Source organism: Corvus kubaryi, unplaced genomic scaffold (genome assembly GCF_017639235.1).
Source record: "Corvus kubaryi isolate FWS band 111438036 unplaced genomic scaffold, C.kubaryi_AGA036_p1.0 37392, whole genome shotgun sequence".
NCBI lineage: Eukaryota > Metazoa > Chordata > Aves > Passeriformes > Corvidae > Corvus > Corvus kubaryi.
Genome location: NW_024581131.1, coordinates 753,340 through 768,230, shown reverse-complemented (window position 1 = coordinate 768,230; position 14,891 = coordinate 753,340). Strand labels below are relative to the sequence as shown.

At 49.5% G+C, this 14,891-nt stretch overlaps 1 protein-coding gene across 1 annotated transcript; it reads right to left on the bottom strand.

The window, feature by feature from the left end:
• NRIP3 (nuclear receptor interacting protein 3) lies at nt 1-14,092 on the bottom strand. The gene is made up of 7 exons (XM_042038594.1): nt 13,714-14,092; nt 7,229-7,408; nt 6,524-6,606; nt 3,860-3,999; nt 3,426-3,478; nt 3,226-3,323; nt 1-1,898 (listed from the first exon to the last, which is right to left on the bottom strand). The coding sequence occupies exons 1-7, from the start codon at nt 13,885-13,887 to the stop codon at nt 1,877-1,879; spliced, it is 750 nt and encodes a 249-aa protein (XP_041894528.1). The 5' UTR covers nt 13,888-14,092; the 3' UTR covers nt 1-1,876.
• Between the last annotated feature and the right edge of the window lie 799 nt (nt 14,093-14,891).

The following is a 14,891-nucleotide window of genomic DNA, read 5'->3' as shown; positions in this document are numbered from 1 at the left end:
TAAACAGCAATAACAGTGTAACTTTATTTGGATTTAATTTGACATTTAGCACAGTAATATGCACAGAAAGAAAAAGTACCAAAGTACCAAACTCATAGCATATAAAATAATCAAATATATTTCATATTTAGTGAAATATTTCTACAACACATCAGTGGGACTACCGTGGGCAGCCCAACCTTGTAAATGTATATATATATATTTTTATATTTATAGCTGTTATAAAATATTGTATGTAGAGAAAGCACTGAAACTTATCACCAAAATAGAAAATAGCTCAAAATACAGATAGGTCAGGTTTGCTGGATATACCCAATACTGAAAAGAGGTTCAAACCCACTGCAGGAGATAAAGCTCCAGCTGAGATTCCCTGGCAGGCACGGGATGGTGGGAGCGGGCACACGCTGGATCAGCTGGCAGGAGCCTGGCTGCCGATGGCCATGAGGTGACAAAACTTTTTGATTCCCACCCAGAACCATCAAGAAGCTTCCAAAGTGGGAATGCTGTCGGTGCTTGTGGCTGATGCCAGGGCCAAAGTGCTTTTGCTAAGCCAGAGCTGCCAGAGCAGCTCCTGCTCCTGCAGCACAAATAGATCCCTTAAGGATCCAGCTGCAGCAGGACTGGCCATCAGAGGATGCACAACATCACAAGGATATTATTCTGAATTTTAAAAATGCCTCTTCAGCAGATGACAGTGATTAATTCCTGTGAGGTTTTGGAAACATAAAGCGCTGCATTTGTGCGAGGCCAGGCTCCCCCAGGCAATAACGTATGGCATGGGCTAAGCAGCAACCCTGCTGCTCCAGGACAGTGACACCAAATGAAATGCTTGTCCTGGCAAAAACTCCCACCTCCCCTGAGGGTAATCAGGGGTTGTACTTAAAAACCCAGGCAATTTGCAGACAGATATAAAAAATATGGCATTTCTGGCAGCAGCACTGAAGTGCAGCTGGAGTCAATAACCTGCACCAGCCGTGGCCTGGGTGCTGCAGGGGCTTCAGGCTGGGTGCTGGCTGGGCAGGGATAGCCACAGGTCCTGCTGGCAGGGGGAACCAAGGGCACTGCATCTGCTGCTTCCAGACAACACACTTTTGTGCTTGTTTTTTGCTTTTTGGCCCGGTGTAATGATTTATTTACTTGATGACCCCCACAGGAAGGCAGCCAAGACTTGCCCAGAGGATCCCTCCTCAGAGGGTTTTGAGCCCCAGCGCTGGTGCCAACCCCACACCAGGAGATCACCCTGGTAGCCCTCCCAAGCCCTATTCCTGTGCTTCTGCCACACCACTGCAGAGAAGCCTATAACCCATTAATAATTCTGCAACTACTCTTTCTCATCAAGCCAGCAGTTGCATCCCTAATTACATGGCAACAATACTATGCTAACAGGATGAGCTATAATTCCTAGGTAGTATTAACATTGTTATTTTACTCCGAGTAACTTCCTGGTAATGGCCATTTGAATGTGGCAATATTGATTAAGAGAATATAAATGCTTAGCTCCTGGAAAAATCATTAATAAAAGTCTCATTCTGATAGCCTCTAATCACAGCTAAGTACAATTACTCATATGAGGCCACTATAAAAAGTATTTTTCTCATCAGAAGGAATTAATAAGGTTTTCCCAACTGTTTGTAATAAAGAGTACACTATATAGAAAAGTCCAGAAAATAAGCACACGTTTGTTTCTCAAAATCCATAGATAAACATGACAATATCTCTAAATTACTGGCTACAAACAGGATTTCATTTAGCTCTACTCAAGCTGTAGCCTAGTATAAATGTTTTCAAAGCAGAGCGTTGCTGTTTCATCTGGAACAGCTGCACAGGATTTCTTTGATATCAAGCTCTTGTGTGGGGATGGTGTTTCAATTTCTCTTTATGCCTCCAAACTGCTGAAACTGGAAGGAAAAGACATTTAGTAAAACAGGCGTTTTTCACAGGGGGAAAAAAAAAAAAAGCAGCACAATTTGACTTTGAAAGCAGTACTAAGAAATAATTTATCACTGCAGTGGCGACAGAACCACGCTGCGTCTCTCGCATCTCTGTTTCAAAGGAGACAGGGAAACCAGCCTGTGGTCTGGCATGGCTCGGCACGGCTCCCCCACAGTGCTGTACCCGGCCCTCCCTGGGCTCACACGCTGCACCAGGGCCATCGGCTGGCCCGGACACACGGCGGGTGGGCGAGCTGGACACAGAGCAGGCACACCTGCGCTCTCACCCTGAGTGCCCACACTAGCCCCCACATCCCTCCTGCGCGCTCCAATGCCCATGGATACAACCGGCTGAGGGAGCTGTGCTCCTTCCCCCACCCCACTCGAGCTCGGCAGTGCCCAGCACAGAGGGTTGAGCTGCACGGGGCTGCAGGACATCCCAAATCCCTGTGGCTGGTCGCGACAGGCAGCTAAAGAAGATGCTGACCTACATCATCCATCAGACGCTCTTTCTTAAGCAGTGAGCAAACGCTTTTTAGGTTGCTCATCGCTGAGCAACCACAAGCACTGCCTGCGGTGGCACAGAAGTGCAGACCCCCCCGTCAGGCGCTCGGTGCCTGCCGGTTTCATGAGTCAGAGGCAGGAATCGGTGATACATCTCTTCTTCACAGCACTCCGCAAGAAAGAGCCCCGTGCAGTGACTGAGAGGAGGAGGTTTGCCCTGCCTGCAGCCTGCTCGCCCGCAGAGCCAGCCACACTCATTTAGGAGGTGCAGCACATCTTTATCTTTCTTTAGGGAGATAAGGCTGGAAAAATCTGGGACACCAGGAAGAGCTGGAAGGAGGGCTGCTGGGGTAATGCAGGGAGAAGTGGCAACACCGTTATCTCCAGACAGGATCTCTCTCTCAAACATTCATGTGGGTTTGTCAGCCTTGCTTCATAAATATTTTCCAGACAAAGGTTTGTTTGTGAACACTGTCAAAGCAGGGCTCAAGGAGTCTTCTTAGTGACCTCCAAAAAGTACATTTCCTAAGGCATTCCCCTGTGAGTGTCTTTTCAGACACCCGCTTTGATGTACAATATTTACTAGAAAAAAACCAGTAAAAGCTGACAAGGGCTGCCGAAAAAGCTCTGTTTCAAAATTTTATGAGCTGATGAAAACGACTTCTGCCGGGGTCATTGACCTCTCACTCGCCTCCAGCAAAGGGTCTGGCAGCTCCTGTCTGGCCCTGCCAGGGGCCCCTGCCACCAGGCTGAGGGATAGACACGCAGCTCACCTCCCCAGACTACTTACTGCTCTCCTGCCTCAGCACTGTCAATGCCCACAAACGGGATTTCTTCCCTGTCCATCTGCCCCAGAACAAGGTGGTGCTTCTCCATGTTTATGACACACTGTAGAGAATAAATGCCTCTAGGTGAGAGGGAAAACTGCAATTCTGAGTGGTCCCAGCTCCCCCACCAGCACAGGTAAGCATCCTGCTGGAAAACCCCTACCTTCAGAGACTTCAGTGTCTGCAGCCCAAGGGAGAAGGGTTGCTCGTTGTCTTCTGAAAAAAACAGGACAGTTCAGATTTATACATTCAAAATGCCCTCCTGTGCTTTTTGTCAGTGACTCCATCCTTCCTTCCTTCGTGGTTGTTCTACTTAACAAAACCCTGTTTATAAAGGGACTGACTCCAGAGGAGAACAGGAGGGTACAGGATGGCAGGAGGGCAGGCGGGTGTGCCTGCAGGGACATGCAGGAGTTGCTCCATCAGCATGACAAAGCTAAGCCTGCTGAACACCTCCTCTCCCCTTCCTCTGAGGGGCCAAACAAGAACTTATTATATTTTAATTTTAACATCTTCCTAAAGCTTTTTTTTGTCCTTCTGGGGTGAGAGGAATTAGACCCCAGCCCGTAGTGGAGGAGCAGAGGGTTATACACTCACCCACGACGAGGGCAGCGCACTCCACGGGGACCGCTCCCACTGTGAGGGACAGACACTCTATCTGGCCTATGGCTCTGACCTTGTTCGGCAACGAAACCATCTCGTCTTCGACAGGGAGTGCTTTGAGATGCTCCTTTAACCTGTGCATTGAAAACACCCCTAACATCAGATGGCCATGGCTTGGCTGTTCCAGCAAGGAGCAAATGGTGTTTGGAGGGTGCTTACGCCTGAAGTGCTCTTAGCCTTGCTCATTTACCACGCTGTTATTGGAAAGCTGCTTCCCTGGCAGGTTCTCTGTGGATGCTCTGCAGGCAGCCAGCAGCCCACACCCACATCAGACCACAGCAGGACCCACAGTGCAGCCCTGGGGCTGCCCCAAGCACAGCTCTGTACTGGATTTTGGCTTTACCTGAGGAATCTTTTTCCTACATTTCCTCGAGGCTTGGGGAATACAAAATTGCTTCTAAAGCAGTGTGGGTGTAAGGAAGGGGTAGTTCACTCCAGCTTCCACGAGTGGCGCTGACACTGTGTCCCCACGGAATCACAGAGATGTTGAGGTTGGAACAGACCTCTAAGACCATTGAGTCCAACTGTTAACCCAGCACTGCCAAGGTCACCACTAAACTCTGTCCCCAAATGCCACACCCACACATATTTTGAACATTCCTAGGCATGGTGATGCCAACCACTTCGCTAAGCAGCTTGTTCCAAGGCCTGACCATCCTTTCAGTGAAGAAATTTTTCCTGATATCCAAACTAACGCCCACATGGCACAACCTGAGACCACTTCCTCTGGTCCTGTCACTCATTACATCACTCGAGCCTCCTTTCAGGTAGTTGTAGAGAGTAATAAGGTACCCCCTGAGTCCCCTTTTGTCCATGCTGAACATGGCTCACATCCAGGGCAGCCCAATCAGGTTGTTAGTTTGTTAGGCACTGCTGCTGGATTTGTTCAGAGGAAATGGGGACAGATCAATCACATCAGCCCAAAGAAAAGAAAACAAGGATGTCAGAGATACTTCTGTCAGAGGTACAGCTTCTAACTACACCAGTCTGACAATACTAATTAATTATTTAGCTTCAGTTTCTCTTTTAAAGTGAACAAGAATCTAATGGAAAGGCCATTTGAGGTGCTGATCTCTCCCTTGGATAAAAGCTGTATCAATTTTCAGCTATTTGAGGTACCTTTCTGCTGAGCCACATTGCAGCAGTGCGTGTGTGTGTGTCTGTCTGTCCATCTGTCCTGGGGGGACCAGCCCCCTCAGAGGCCCCAGGACTGAGGTGGGCATTGCCCACACCATTTAACACAGGTACAAGGACCAGGAGGGTAGCAGAGAGAAGGAGCTGGATCCCCTCTGCTGCTTTCTTGGAGCCTGGCCCTAAAAACCAGTGGGAACATATCACTGAGAAGTTTAGGAGTTCCTTGGCCACCTCCTGCACCTCCTACAGCTCCACAGGGGATTTCTCATGCTGGCAACCTGTGAGCCTACTCTGCTGCTTCCCTCAGAGCGAGGGGGAGAGAGTGACTGGCATCCTGACAAGACACAAAAAGATTTTTGAAAAAGAAGGGAGGAATTGAGCCTGAGCATCAGCCACATATGTGCTGTTTTGAGTCCCCTGAGACCTGGGCACCAGAAACAGGCTCTAACCTCTTTCTTCAGTGCTCTTTGAAGGACAGGGCTGCTGCAGCAGAGCAGTGCTGTGAGAACTGCACCGGACACATGTAAGTAACACAGGGAGCAGAGGAACTGTCCCAGGCCATGATATCCCTCCAAATGCCATCCTGTGGCCATCCTAAGCTTGGCTGAGCTGCTCCACAGATTGGGACAAGGCTGTAGTAAGCCCAGCCACCTTCCAGTCACTAAACACTGTTCAGCAAATAAGTAATTAATATTAGGACAGGAACAGGCACCATTCATTCAGGGCCATGCAGTAGTGCTCAAGGAAAAGGTGTAATTTTTTTTTTTTCATAATTACTGCAAAAAAAAGCACTGACTCCATGGGAATAAAGTGCCAAAACCTCCTTGATATCCTGTGAGCTGATGCCTGGTCCTGTTTCTCAGAGACGAGTGAGTTTTGCTGCAAATGGCTGTCAGTTACCTCTCCAACAATCCGTAAATACATTTCCTTTTCCTTTAACCAGGAGAAATTTGTAATTGGGAGCAGCATCGGAGACCCAGTTCTGAGAACATGCATGCACACAGCTCCTTTACACTCGGTGCTGGGCCAGCAGTGCTGCAGCCTCTGGTGGGGGCATGTCCAGCAGCCTGGTCCCTGCCCTGCCACAGGAGCCTGCAGAGCTGGGCTGGGCTACAGCCCCACGCCTGCCCTGGGGACACAGAAGGCTGGGAAAGGTTCAGCTGTTTCGTGAGGCACTGAGTGACAAGCAGGCAGTGAACAAATACAAATGCATCCAACCGTCTGAAGAGGTTCCCTCAGAGGTGAATAGGGTGGTACCAGTGGTTTCCTATTCCATCTCTCTGCCATTTAAGATTGGGATGGGATTTGGTTGTACCAGGAGGTTCAGGGGCTTACCCAGTCACAGCCCAAAGCACTCCCTTCTAGAATGACCATCACTGACATGAGCAAAGCCCCAGCCCCAGGACAGTGCCTGTGCTGCCAGGTGCCATGCTCCTACAAAACAGAAATCAGCTGGATATTTACCCCAGCCTGTCCAGGCAGGCAGATGACATGAGGTTGTGCTGTGAGCCGGTGTCCACCACAGCCTTCAGCTCCTTCCCCGCACACTGCAAGAGCAAGAAGAGATGGAAAATGATGTGTGGGGCGCAGGATGAGCACAGAGTGTCCAGGGTCTCTGGTCCCCTTGAACTCTCCTCATGCCAGTTCATCCCTGCTCCCCTGCATGCTCAGATGCATGTAGGGTCCTGAGCCCTTCCTCGCTCATTTGCCACTGCAGAGAGCAGATGGGGCAGCCCCAGGCAGGGGAGTATATTGTGGAGAGTGGGAAATACAAAAGAGCATGGGGCTAAGGAAGAGAAATGTGAAATAACCCTTGGGCAAAGAAAATAGGGATGGCACTTGAGGAAAACAAGCAGGCTGTGAGCACAAGGATTTGCCATGGATAATTACACCTCAGCATTTCAGCAGGCTGCCCCAGCCTAGCTACCCCCTCTGCCCTGATGTGTGGGGGAAGACATCCATAAGACCAGTTTTCACTATGGTTCCCAGGTGGGCATCTCTGCCACAGCAGCCTGGAGCTGCAGAGGGAGTGCATCCACACAGCCATGACAACCCTGCGGGAGCACAACCCTAACTGGGAAACATGGAGAATGAGAGCACAGCCTGAGACTGTTAGAAATAAAATCTGCAGGGAAAAAACATCACAAAAGGCTGTGGAGGGACTATTACCTGGCAGCTCACCGCTATGAGCTCTTCATCCTCCATTTTCCCTGAGCTGCCCAGTTTGGTTTGGTTCAGCTTGTTGATCTGTGATGAGAGATCGCCCTTTGGAGACCAGCTGCCTCGGCTGCCTCGTAACTTGGATAAGTTTGTCTCCATCAGGCGCTTTTGCAGGATGTTATGTGGTTGCTTTGAGAAAGAACACACACAGAAGAGCAGGGTGAAGCCAGAGGAAAGCCACACAGGGGCCTGTGTCACCAGACTGCCTGTGGTGCCCATGGGCCAGTGCTGCTCTCGTGGGAGGGGTGCCCTAAACTCACTCTCCCTGATTCCCAGACTACAAGTACTCTTCCTAGCTAGCTCTGGCTTACCTGGCTTTCACTAGAGAGCTACTTGGTATTGCGAAGGGAATAATACTTTCAATATATTAACCAGACTTTGGAGGGATGCCTTTATTTTACCAAACTCAAGATTTGATTGCCTATAGGAATCCAAACAAGTCCGGCCTTTTCAAGCTGCTGTTTCATCCATAACTGCCTTCATCTCTTGATATTGGGAATTCTGTAGTGATGTGAAAAATTCAGATGTAACAAATTGCCTTTCCAATGACATTCACCACCTAAGTATGAAGAAAGTCTAAAATTGCCCTGTGTGTCTCTTCCCCCATATTTTTATTTAGCTGCTAAGGGTGGGTAAATGGGACCAATCCTGAGTGCCATATCACATGAGGAACGGGAGAGGAGGGGAAGAGGTAAGTTGGTCTGAGGTAGGCAGGTATTCTCCCAGGAATTCCCAACACTTCTCTCTTTCTCTGTCATTTCCTTCTGTTCTGGGAGAAGCATGTTGCCTCTCAAGATCTCCCCCAACCTCTTTCCCAAAAGCCTTTTTACATTTAATGTTCATCACAGATGGATGCACATACTCTGCTGGAGGTGAAATGACTCTGCCTGATTATTTGCTCATTTCTCTGCCTGGCTAATCTGCCTCTCCTTCTGATTTTAATTTGTCCATAGTGAGACATTCTTACTGGCTTATTCCTGAATTTTTGCATTCACATTAAATAAGCCTGTGTGTCTGCAGAGACATCTGAACCAGCAAACTTCCTCATCCCAAGGGAATATCAGAGTCAGGATAACGTTGAAAACCTTGGGCCATGGCTCCCCGAGCTGGCCAGTGCCCACCCTTGTGCACAGCATGTTAAGTAACACCACTTACACAAGGCTAATGCAACCTGGCATCATCCTAAAATAACTGCAGCCACGTTGGCACTTAAGATCCTGCTGTGGGCACAACGTGGCCAGTGGAGCTGGACCTGACTGATGGGATGGGGCAGCTGCAGCCAGCACCAGTGGTCACTGGGACATATCAGCTCCTTGCGTCCCCACTTTCCACTGTTCTTATTTCTGCTACTTGAAAGAAAATCCCATGGCCATTTTGGGTTGCAGGTGCTGTGTCTGACCAGCACACTACAGAGCATGTCCTGTGTACAGGCAGTGACACAGCCACACTTCTGATGGAGAAGAATCAGATCTGACATTGTGCTGCCTTCCCAGTGAGGCCAAACAGCTGAAACCAGCACTATTTAACTGGGTTAAAGGCAGGCAGACTGGCTGCACTGGTACTGGACCCTGTGTGGAGGGACAAGCAGATCAGTTTGGAAGGGAGGACTCCCTTGTATGAGGCATAAGGTGTAGGTGCACAGTCAGCACAGTGATCACCTCCAGCATTCCTCACCAGAGCAAAAATGCAAGCCAGGGTTTTCTGACAGTGGATGGGACGTCCTTTTTACCCTTTATGTTTGACTGCAGCTCAGGAACACAGCTGGAATTCTTCACATCTTTTAAAAACAACAAGAGAGGGGATAGGGGAGTGTAGAAGTAGATGGATGAAGTTCACCCAGCTGGCCAGAAGACAGCCCATCACGCAGTGGTCACCTCCTTGTGTCCAGTCCCACTCAGGCAGGACCAACAGAAATTTCTGAGTGGCATCATCCAGGACAGTCTGGGTGCTCTTCTGATCTGCCTGGTCTCAATCTGCAACTCACTCCTCATGGCTATTTTAACTGTCATCTACCCTTGAATTCAACCTAAATTGCTTTAACTACACGTTCTCCCATGGATAGTTAATCAGTAACATACTTGGGGTTTCTCAGACCCTGGTTTTATGAATCCTATGCAGGATGCATCACCAAAAGGAAAAAAATCCACCACTCAGTGAATACAAGTTACCAGCACAAATGGGATTGTCTTTTGTTGACACTTGCCCTTCTGAAAACCACAGCAAATCCTGCCTCTGAGGGGACAAATATTCCTTGTGGTGTGCTCCAATACAGCAACAATCTGTCAGGAGGGGGCTGAAAAGGTTCCCTGCAGCACCATCCTGTCTCAGGCTATTAATTAGTTTGCTTTGACTTGGATTTCCCTTAACTCTTGTGTGCAACAGAGTGAGAGATGTTAGTCATGGAGATGACTCAAGTGATGGATACATACTTGGTAAAGGGATAATGTGCCTGGGGACATTTGCAAATACACATTTTGCAGGCAAACTGCAAGCAGACCATGTCTGGGAGGGAGGGAGAGGGGGAACACCTCCTCCTGACAGCAGTGGGGAAGGCAGCTGTGTTCTCCCTCCAGTGTGGGCCTGGCAGTGTTTGAAGGAACCCAGATTACTTGGTACAATATTCCTTTGCATGGCACAAAACTGTTGGAAGTTTAATAAAAACATAAAATGTTACATTTCATTGTGTCATTGAAAAATAATTTTCCTGGTATCATTCACACTATATAAATACAAATCAGGATTTCCAAGCCTGAGACCTTGCAAAAACCCATGATGCCCTAAAAATGTCACAGTAGAAACCTAAAGAAGTGAGCAGAGACACCCTCTGTTGCTGAAGTTATTTACCACTCACTGTCAAAAGCACAAATAATTCTGCCCAGCTTTGTTCCTCTCTGATTTATAAGCAAGTGCATTGCTGCAGCTTGTAGTATTCATTTCTCTGGGAGGTTTCCCTCTATTTTGGCTTCTACATCTGGGGATAGATAACCAGACCCATCAACAATTTCACTCAGGTGGAGGTGAAAGTCAGGGAAGACACCAGCTCCCCTCCTCCATAAACCCATCTCAGGTTTGCCCTCTCTTCTGTGCCTAGAGAGTAGAGAAAAAAAAAAAAGTTTTAATGCATCAACAGATCTCATCCCAAGAAATAATCAATTTCTCTGTCTTCTTACCATCCTTCATCCAAATTCACATCTTCTACCAGCATCCTGTGCTGTCAGCCCCTCTATTAGGGTGAAGAGGTGGGACAAGAGCCCTCCCTGCACCCCTGCATGCCCAGGCAGCAGCCAGGTCTCTGGGCAAGGCAGTGCATGCAACATTAGAGCTTTTTGCATTGCAGGCAGGACACCCCAAACTCTGGGGTGGGCACAGCAGGAGAGTGGGGACACCCAAATGCAGCCCCAGCTTCCCATAGCCGGGGCAATTTATGGAGTGGCACAGGGTACCCAGGGCTTCTCTGAGGGTGCCCAGGGGAGGTCTGAGGGCATGATGGAAAGGGGAAACGCTTTTGTTGCTGTTGCTGGTGTTTGTTACTATTTATAACTCTGTTTCCCAGCTTGCAAAGCGATGAGGGACTGTATCAGGCAAAGCTGCTCCAAACTGGACTGGGGGCTCTCGGGGCAAGGGAGAAGTGTCAGAGCACCAGGAGGGGCTGCAAGAGCCAGCACACCCTGTTCAGGCTGGGAAAGGGGTCATGGTTACCCTGTCAGGGAGCCCACATCCCAGCTAAAGACCATCTTGTGCCAATTTTCTGGGCTTCAGGAAAGAGGCTATTAGAGGGCAGAGTCATCAAAACAAAGCCATTTCTGTTCTCTACATCCAGCCCTACATTTGCCAAACTCAGTGTATGCTTTTCTATAGCTTGGTCTCATAATGGACAGAGTACATAAAGGGAGTGAGGAGCTGGAGTTCGGTCTGGGCCAGAGTAATTCACTGGAAATGATGAGAGCTTTGAAATGGATGATTACAACAAGTATTTATCAGTTCTGCCTGCGCACAGCATCACTGGCAGAGCTGCTTCAGGAGCTGAGTAATGCCACACAGACTGGGGGATGCCAGCACACCCACCCTGCTGACCTGCTGCTGCTTCGCTGCGCACAGCACCCCCTGCTCTGTGGCCAAAAGGAAGGGGATTTCTCCCCAAAACTGGAATGCTTGCTGCCAGCTGCCACAGTGACAGACAGGATCTGTTCTCACCACCTGTCGCCATCTCTGAGGAGCTGTTCCCTCCTCTCTGCTCCTGCCAAGGCTGCTGGAAAACCCCCGCGGGAAACCCTGCATTAACAACGCTGGGCACGTCAGAAGCCCCTCCGCCCACGTCACCACAGCTGCCACGCAGCTTTGGGCACAAAAACGTGCTGCTTTGTGAGGAGGTGCACAATTATTCCCAAGGAAGCTGTGCAAATACCTTGGGCCAAGACCTCTGATGCCCTGGGCCTCCTGACCATGCAGCTCAGCCCCTCTGGGCTTCTCAATTTGGGGCCACGCCAAGGCAGACTCCCATATTTTGGAGGGTCTCCAGTCTCAGCGATGCACAATCTACTGCTCCTCCTGGGGACATCTCTTGTGACATCCCAGCAGCCACAGCAGTGGGGACACACAGTGTGTCCTGTCACAGCAATTCCCTCTCCCACCCCAGCTGTGTGAGGGGTGAGTGTGGCAGCATCGTTTCTCTGTAACACAACCCAGGGACACACCTCTGAAATTCATGGAATTTCCTGTGGGACTGTGGGATGGGCCTGAGCACCTGCCAGTGCTCTCACTGTGGGGACTCCCCATACACCCCAGGAGGCAGGAGGCTGTGGCCAAGGGAGCCCTGGCCACAGGTGCCCACTGCGCCATCACACCCTGCTGTGGCGTGGGGACAAGGGGGTTTTGCCACGGGGTGGCCCACACCAGCTGGGTTCTCACCCCATCCCCAGCCAGGGTAGCCAGACGAGCGTCTCACCTCTGCCGTATGCACCTTCTTTTTGTTCTTGGAGGGCACTGGGAGCTGTGGACCTCCCCAGGGCTTTGGCATATCCCTGGAGAGAGGTCCCCATGCAGATCCTCCTTGCAGGGGCTGTGATGCTGCAGCCACAGCACGGGAGCAGGGAGGACACCTCGAGTGACATCTCTGTGTCCAAGGTGGTGACGAGGAGCCCCATGCTCTGTCCCTGCTGCTGCTGCAAAACCTGGACCTCGCTGTGCAGGGCAAAGGGCTTCAGTGCTCAGTGCCCCTGGCTCCTGCTGCCTGTTGCTTCTTATCTGGGCAGAGCAGAACCCACATCAGGGACTCAGCCCCGCATGCTGGGGGTCACTGAACCACAAATTGTCATTTAGACTCTGCTGACAGCAGTAATAATAACACCATCACTCCCTGAAAGGCACTTCAGCTCCCTGCTGGAGAGCTGCAATTCAGTGGTGACCGGGAAAGCTCCTTCTGAGCCCTTCCCTGGGCAGGAACTTCACTTCCTACAATTGCAAAACACTCGGGATATCAAAAAAAACCATCTCCATGTGCACTGCAGAGAACAGCCAACTCATTCCACTTGTCTCAGGCAGGCAGAGCCAAGCACAACCCAGGCGAGCAGGAAGGCTCTGACAGAACAAAACTACGCCACTAAAAATAAAAAGATTGACTTTGTTTTTCAACAAAACCCATTATCAAGCACTGAAAAAAAGCAGCTATTGTTTTGCAAGGTGCAAGAATTTTGCAACAGTTGGGCAAGAAAAGCTAGATGAGCTTTCCCTGGTAGGTATGTTTCCTAAATTTTACTCCTTAAGTCAGAACTTTCAATGTTACATTGAAGCATCCTTTCTCAGTAGAGAAAGCTCAAATATTTATAGAGTATTTAGAAATGCTCTCCTGCCCCAAGACATGACGACTAATAAATACCAAGTACAGGACCACATCGATCACTGTATATGTAAATATTTTAAACCTAACATTATGTCTCTTCGGTTTTAAAAAACCCCATATTTGCATAAGCCTTTATTGAAGCGTGATCTTGACAGTTTTATATTTTGAAATACCAGTGACTATACTTTACTGAATATTTATGATTATGTGTTGTGTGTATATACACACAACAGGCAAACATGGGTGTATATATGCATTGTATGAAGCCATTTTGACTTACTCTGACCCAGAGAGGAATTTTGTACTGAAAACAGTATGCCATTTTCATACAAAAGTAAAAATAAAAATTTAAAAATTTAAATTCTATTAACTCTGGGTGCCAGGCATGTAAAAATCACCTACTAGAAGAAAACAACTGTGGTTATAACTAATATCATATTTCTACTCCCTTCCTTTTACATACAAAAGTCCTATTTTTTACAAGTTGGTTTCCACACACAACCAACTTCTCCTAAGAGAAAAACAGCGTGAAAAAAGAAATAGACACTCCCCTACCAGCTTAAGTCTCCTTCCAGTAAACACAATAGAGCCTTACAGTATCTTTCGAAGTGCCCAGCTTCTTCAGCCCATCCAGAGGGAGGAGATCTGCGGAATCCTTGTGAATAAACTGAACCGCCTGCTTCATCCTCCTCTGCTGGCGGAGAGACGCCGCTTCCCTTATCTCCACTTCTTTCCTGCTCGGCTCTGTCAGGATCCCCGAATAAAACATCTCTCCGCCCGTGAGTGGCTCTCTCCTTGAAGATGCGCGTCTCGGGGAGCTGCGATGGGGGGATGCTCTGTCGCCTGCGCTTTATAGTCGGAGCCTGGTGACGTGAGGAGGGCGGCAGGTACCTCGGCCGGAGGGGATGGGCACCCACAGCGGCGGGGGAGCTCGGGCTGCTCCGAGGGGATAGCACATCGCTGCCTTTCCTCCCCGCTTGCTCTCCCGGCAGCACGGTTAGCCACAGGCATTCCACGGCTCTCAAAGCCCTCACGGACGGAAGAGAGCACCGGAGCAGCGGCACGGGGCTTTGAGAGCCGCACACAGCCCCGGGAGCCAGCGCTCTCCTGGCCAGCCCCGGCAGGCACAGCTGGATTGCCCCGCATGGGGAACGGAGGTGTCCCCACAGGCGACACTGCCCGGCCCCCGTGTGCTCCTGGGGGCTGCTCCCACCCGGGCCGGAGTCACGCAGTCCCACACGGACTGTGCAGCTGGCCATGGGGAGGTTTGGTGCCTTCTGCTCGAGGCAGGTTCAGGATGCCCCTGGTCTCACCAGAACATTGCCAGCACCGATCTGGATCATCAGTGTCCACTCAAGTGCCCAGGAAAACTGCCACAAAAGTTGTCCCAGCCAAACTGGGGCACCTTAAATGCGGTTTTACACAGGGTTTCTGTACCCATCAAATGTCCAAGTACAGCACAATTTGACTAATCACTAACACCAACACAACTGATTGTTAATCAGAGCAAAACTTGGCAAACCAGCTATAGGTTTGCAGCTTTCTTGCTGCTTGTCTAATGATCCAGATGTTGCTGGATCTAGTTACTTACCTCTGATCCCAGACAATGCTAGGAGACATGTTAGAGGATGAGGATGCTGGCATTACCTTGGCTGTCCAGAGACATCCTTTGTTCTTCACAGGCTGCTCTAAGCTTCCAAGAAGCAAAATCCTTTTTCCTGGGGCTGGGCTGTCCTTTAACTTGTTTTACTTAAGCATGAACAAAGTCTCCAG

Bases quoted from the DNA above. Each gene is read 5' to 3' on its own strand.
- NRIP3 (XM_042038594.1), bottom strand. From the start codon at position 13,887: ATGTTTTATTCGGGGATCCTGACAGAGCCGAGCAGGAAAGAAGTGGAG. The intron at 3,479-3,859 runs GTGAGTGTATAA...TGTTTTTTTCAG, and splicing joins GTGCGCTGCCCTCGTCGTGG to AAGACAACGAGCAACCCTTC. The intron at 3,324-3,425 runs GTAGGGGTTTTC...TATTCTCTACAG, and splicing joins AGACACTGAAGTCTCTGAAG to TGTGTCATAAACATGGAGAA.